The 6,716-nt window shown below is 40.4% G+C and overlaps 1 protein-coding gene across 1 annotated transcript; it reads left to right on the top strand.

Moving 5' to 3' along the window:
• Nucleotides 1-293: 293 nt before the first annotated feature.
• Nucleotides 294-911, top strand: LOC148765706 (uncharacterized). Its single transcript, XM_088812310.1, has one exon. It carries the CDS (start codon nucleotides 294-296, stop codon nucleotides 909-911), a length of 618 nt encoding a protein of 205 aa, XP_088668436.1.
• The last annotated feature ends 5,805 nt before the right edge of the window (nucleotides 912-6,716 follow it).

Raw genomic sequence — 6,716 nt, 5'->3', positions numbered from 1 at the left:
TGTACGCGGATATTGAGATACGATTTAGATACGATATTGTGTAGATACGTAAGATTATATTATACGTATATTAGGTAGTTAATTTATATAGGAATATAATCTTCTAGCTATGATAGGAGTTGTAGGTGTTTAGGATTTCTTTCTTGCTCATGTATATATACGGGTTGTGACTCAATGAATAGAGCAGAATAGTTTTCTCTTCCAAACATCTTTTTACATGGTATCAGAGCCAAACGTACAATAACCAAAAAAAAAAAAAAAAAAAAAAAAAAAAAAACGCTGGAAACGGTGAGATGACAGGCGGCGACGAGAAGACCACGACGGCTGGAGAGGGATCCGGCAAGGGACAGATGGTTGTTTCGCCATACTACCTTCACCCTTCCGATAATCCTGGATCGTTAATCTCGCCGGTTCAATTGAGAGGGGAGAACTATGAGGAATGGGCGAGGTCGATGCGCAACTCGCTTCGAGCAAAGAAAAAGCTCAGATTTATCGATGGGACGTTGGAGAAACCAGCGGACGATTCGTCGGAGATGGAAGATTGGTGGATGGTGAACTCGATGTTGGTTGCCTGGATCTTTAATACAATCAAACCATCGTTGAGGTCTACCATCACTTATATGGAAAACGTAAAAGACTTGTGGGATGATCTCCACCAACGTTTTTCAATCGGGAATGGACCTCGAGTTCATCAATTGAAGGCTGATCTTGCTGCATGTAAACAACAAGGGCAAGCAGTGGTGGCATACTACGGACGACTGAAGATGATGTGGGATGAATTGGTAAATTACGAACCGATACCTTCGTGTAAGTGTAGCGGTTGTAAATGCGATATCTCTGAAATACTTGAGAAGAAGCGAGATGAGGAGAAGGTGCATCAATTTTTGATGGGCCTTGACGACGTGGTGTAAGGAACGGTTCGCTCTAATATTTTAAGCATGGAACCATTGCCTAATATTAATAGAGCATACGCTATGATCATTCAAGAGGAACGACATCGGAGTATTGCCCGCAGTGGCGACGAACGTCGAGATGTAGTGGGTTTCGCTGCTCAACTGGGGTCAAACACAAAGATAATGGCTGTTCGCGGAAAAGAGAAACAAGGGTTATGTGGACATTGTGGAAAACATGGGCACGATGCCAAGACGTGCTACCAAATCGTTGGGTATCCGGAGTGGTGGGGAGATAGGGCTCGAACAAGTGACAGGGGCCAAATTCGAGGAAGAGGAGCAGGACAATTTGGGCGCGGCAGAGGAGGCGGTGCAAGAGTGAATGTAACTCGTATGTTTTCTGAAACCGAGGCTCAAAGGCATGGTACTCATTCTGATTCAGATCCTCGCGCATTCACCGGACTCAGCGGAGATCAATGGGCAACTTTACTTGAGATGATTAATGCAAATAAAGGTGGCATGGAGCGACTCTCTGGTAAGAAAATATTTGATGAATGGGTCATAGACTCGGGGGCCTCGCATCACATGATGGGAAACATAGAACTATTGTCCGACTCGTATGAGATAACACCAATTCCGGTGGAGCTTCCAAATGGAAAAGATGCGATTGCCTTGAAAGAAGGAAAAATATTTCTAGGAAATCGTCATTATTTGCATCATGTTCTATTTGTTCCGTCCATGAATTGCACTCTTATTTCTGTATCAAAATTGACGAAAGAATTGAATTGCATTGTCACCTTTACTGATGAATTATGCGTGATACAGGACCGCACCTCGAGGATCCTGATTGGAGCGGGTGAGCAGTGCAACGGGGTCTATCTTTTTAGAGCAATCACATCGGCACGAGCCTGTAAAGCTAGTGGATTAGATGAGCAGGAATTGTGGCACCGACGACTCGGGCATCCGTCCAAGCAGATATTTTCCTTTCTTCCAGTAGTTAAAAGTAGTATTAGTAGTAGCAACAATCAAGATCATTGTGATATTTGTTTTCGAGCAAAACAAACCCGAGATGTTTTTCCTGCGAGTGATAATAAAGCCGTTGATAGTTTTTCTTTGATTCACGTTGATTTATGGGGTGCTTATAGGACGCCCGCAACTTGTGGGGCAGTATATTTTTTGACAATTGTCGATGATTTTTCGCGAGCTGTGTGGGTTTATCTTTTAATAGAAAAGAAAGAAGTTGAACAAACAATTAAAAATTTTTGTGCTATGGTTGAGCGTCAATTTAAGAAGCAAGTTTCAACTGTTTGAAGTGATAATAGAACCGAATTCTTGTGCTTGAAATCGTACTTTCAAACACATGGAATTATCCACCAAACGTCGTGTGTCGGGACACCCCAGCAAAATGGTCGTGTGGAACGCAAACATAGACATATTCTAAATGTTGCTCGAGCTTTGCGTTTTCAGGCAAATTTGCCTATTCGATTTTGGGGCGAGTGTATCATGACTGCAAGTTATCTAATAAACAGAACTCCCTCCTCGTTACTTGGCGGCAAAACTCCATATCAGTTGTTGTTTGGAAAACCACCAAAATACGAGCTCTTGCGAACATTTGGTTGTCTTTGCTATACCCATCGGGTTGATCGAGGCAAAGATAAATTTGGGGAAAGAAGTAGAAAATGCATTTTTTTGGGTTATCCTCACGGCAAGAAAGGATGGAGAGTGTATGACATAGAATCTGGAGAGTTTTTAATCTCTCGTGATGTGGTGTTTACAGAACATGTATTTCCCTTTGCATCGCCCGTCTCACTCGAATCCGATAACACGTTTCAGCAGTTCGACGACATCTTTGTTGACGACGACTTGAATGAGTTGGGTAGTAACGCGCACAACGTAAGGGGGAGTACCACGGCTGAAGTTCAAGATACAGTAGTGCACCATGGCGCCGGGGAAATAGGAGAAGTGGCGGTTGTAACGGCAATTGAGCCCACACTTGAGCGTTTGGGAAGAGGCTGTAGAGATCCCAAACCTTCAATTCTGTTGAAGGACTTTGTCACATATAACGCTCGATGCTCTTATGACCCCGTATGCACGACACCCGACTCTCCCAAAGGACCCTCAGGTACTACTCTTTATCCCATAGTTAATTATGTAACGTGTGATAAATTTTCTGCTAGGCATCGAGCTTTCGTGGCTAAGATTGATGCAGGCTTCGAACCCACTCGGTTCTCTGAAGCGAAAGACAAAAAATGGAGGGAAGCTATGAGAGCAGAAATACAAGCTTTGGAAAATAATGGGACTTGGACGTTGGAGACTCTACCTTACGGTAAGAAGGCTATAGGGTCGAAGTGGGTATATAAAATTAAGTACAAGTCTGATGGGAGCATTGAGAGGTACAAGGCCCGTTTGGTTATACTTGGGAACAACCAACGAGAAGGAATTGACTACAACGAAACATTTGCGCCGGTGGCGAAAATGGTAACTTTGAGGATTTTCTTGGCCGTAGCTGCAGCGAAAAATTGGGAACTCCACCAAATGGACGTACATAATGCATTTTTGCATGGTGATTTAAGTGAGGAGGTGTATATGAAATTACCTCCAGGGTTCGCTTCTGCTGATCAAACAAAGGTGTGCAAACTAAAGAAATCGCTCTATGGGTTGAGACAGGCTCCGCGGTGTTGGTTTACAAAATTGGCAACGGCTTTGAAAAAATACGGTTTTATTCAATCGTATTCGGATTACTCGCTTTTTACATATTATAACAATGCTATTCGCTTGAGTGTGCTCGTATACGTTGATGATCTTGTCATTGCTGGGAATAATTCTATGGCCGTGAATCATCTCAAAAAGTACCTTGGAAGTTGTTTCCATATGAAAGATCTGGGTGTACTTAAATATTTCCTCGGGATTGAAGTAAGCCGTAGCTCAGAGGGAATTTTTTTGTGTCAACGCAAGTATGCGCTGGACATTGTCGCTGAAACCGGGCTGTTAGGGGCCAAACCAGCTTCTATTCCGATCGAGCAAAATCATCGTCTCGCCTTATCGGAACAACCTCTTATGACTGCTCCAGAGAAATATAGGCGATTAATCGGTAGGCTGATTTATTTGACGATAACCAGGCCAGAGCTTAGTTATTGTGTGCATACTTTGGCCCAGTTCTTGCAGAATCCGAGAGAAGATCATTGGGAGGCTGCCTTGCGTGTCGTACGCTATTTGAAGGGGCGTCCTGGACAAGGTGTGTTGCTGCGTTCCGATAGCGATTTGCATTTGTATGGGTACTGTGATTCGGATTGGGGTAGTTGTCCATTGACGCGTCGCTCGTTGACGGGTTTCTTTGTGATGTTGGGTGGATCACCTGTCGCCTGGAAGACGAAGAAGCAACATACTGTCTCCCGATCATCGGCTGAGGCCGAGTATCGTTCAATGGCCACAACCTGTTGCGAATTGAAATGGTTGAAGGAAATTTTGAAGTTTCTTGGTATTTCGCATGCCAATCCAATGCACTTGTATTGTGATAGTCAAGCCGCGTTGCATATCGCTGCCAATCCGGTTTTCCACGAAAGAACGAAACATATTGAGATCGATTGTCATTTTGTTCGCAATGAGGTCCGGAATGGAAATATTGCTATGTCACATGTGCGCACGCATGAACAACTGGCCAATATTTTGACCAAGGGACTCGGTAAACCTCAATTTGATCAATTTCTTCGCAAGTCGGGCATTCACAATCTTCATGCGCCAACTTGAGGGGGAGTATTGAGATACGATTTAGATACGATATTGTGTAGATACGTAAGATTATATTATACGTATATTAGGTTGTTAATTTATATAGGAATATAATCTTCTAGCTATGATAGGAGTTGTAGGTGTTTAGGATTTCTTTCTTGCTCATGTATATATACGGGTTGTGACTCAATGAATAGAGCAGAACAGTTTTCTCTTCCAAACATCTTTGATTCTCCTGAGATGTATACATCAACTATGTAAATATTGTCCCGCAGCAATGAAAATGCCATAGCTTCAATGCAATGAGGTGTTCTTCTCCAATAAGTGTAACCATTAAACGGTTTGCAAGGCTTTAATAGGCACGAATTTTGCCGTAAAAAACCTAACTTGGTATTCAATAAATTGTGTAACAAGAAAATACAATCCTAACTAATTAAACCTTATCTAAAATAGGATTTAAATAATTCCCAATAATAAATATGAAAATAAATCATTTGTCAATCTTTAGTCTTTAATACTTGGCGATTTTTTCATTCTTAAAAATTTAGCGTCAACATATATGATTAAGTTTTTTTTGGGTATTTGGTGGCAATCTTCTTATATTTGATGAATAAAATGATTCTTAATAAAAAAAAAGGGGTTAAATACAGTTTGCACCCTCAAAGTATACCATCTGTAACACTTACCCCTTAAAGTATCATTTGTAACAGTTACCCTCCTCAAGCACAATTTAATTTGTATTTTAAATTTTAACACCTTAAAAAAATTATTTTATTGAAAGGAATAACTAAAAGAATAATTAAAGTATACAAATAAAAATATCTGTTGAAAAATACAATAGTACAAAATTTAAAAATATTATCTTGCGTTGGATACTTATTCAATAAATAACATTTAATTATTGTTGGGCCAATTAATCAAAAATGCTCTATCGATAAATTTTAAGAAATCAATACATAACTAATAGAAATCTTAAGTATTTAAATTTATGATACGATCTCTTGTGTATCATAAGAATTCTTTACGAATTCTTTACTAAACGTAAGAAAACTCTTGTTTATTATTTCTCTTCATTCCATTCTCTTCATTCCAAGACCCTAGCACAATACGACTATTTAAACAGAATAAAACCCTATAATCCTAATTAAACTAGGAAAGATAATTACCTATACTAATAAAATACTAAATATTTCTCCTAAACCTAACTCACGGCAATATATATATATTATAAATATACTAATCTAATTAATTAAGAATACAATATTAACTAAACTAATAATTAATTAAATAATATATCGTATCAAACCACCCCTCTTGAAATGAACCTTGTCCTCAAGGTTCGAGTCAATTTGATCCTTCGTTTCCACCTATGTTTGACTTCATCGACTTGCTTCCCGATTGACTCCGAAAAACACGATGAATGACCGAGCTTTTTAATACACTGTTCATGCTGATCCAACGAAATTCCAAAGGCTACTTTAGCGAAAATATTCAATCTTTTTCCCGATAAATAAACTTTTTCAATCGTCTTTTTGGATCTTATCTCATCCAAACTGACCATCGATTCTTCGTCTCCTTTTTTTTGAACACCATGGAAATCTCTTAATATCCACTGTATCTCTTCGTTCTCCTCCCTGGTTAATTTCTCGTCTTCGTCCCAAATTACTTCAATTGAATCTGATCCTTCTTCTTTCGGCGAACTCACAAAAACTTGAGGCTCTTCGAAAAAGTCATCGTCGTCCTCTTCCTCTCTCTTCGGCGATTGGCTCGGCAGCGGCAGTGCAGTGGTGGTGGCTCTTCGAAAAAGTCATCATTGTCATCTTCCTCTTCCTCCGGCAATAGGCTCGGCAGCGGCAGCGGCGGTGGCGTGGGAGGTGTTTGGCGGCGGTCCCTTCGGCTTTGATGATGGCGTTGACGTCGTCTTTGACTTTGTTCGAACAATTTCTGAAAACTTATCCGTAATGTCTCTACGGATTTTTCCAATCGCTCCAACCGTCTTGTTTCTGACATCATGATTTTCACAAAGTTTTGATGTGATCTCAACTTTGCTCCAGCTTAGCTTTGATATAATCACTGCTTTGCTAACGAAGCGTTGGT

This window comes from Erythranthe guttata, chromosome 13, assembly GCF_056151865.1.
Source record: "Erythranthe guttata isolate IM_541 chromosome 13, IM_541, whole genome shotgun sequence".
NCBI lineage: Eukaryota > Viridiplantae > Streptophyta > Magnoliopsida > Lamiales > Phrymaceae > Erythranthe > Erythranthe guttata.
The sequence above is the reverse complement of the archived record's forward strand: the minus strand, read 5'-3'. Positions and strand labels throughout refer to the sequence as shown.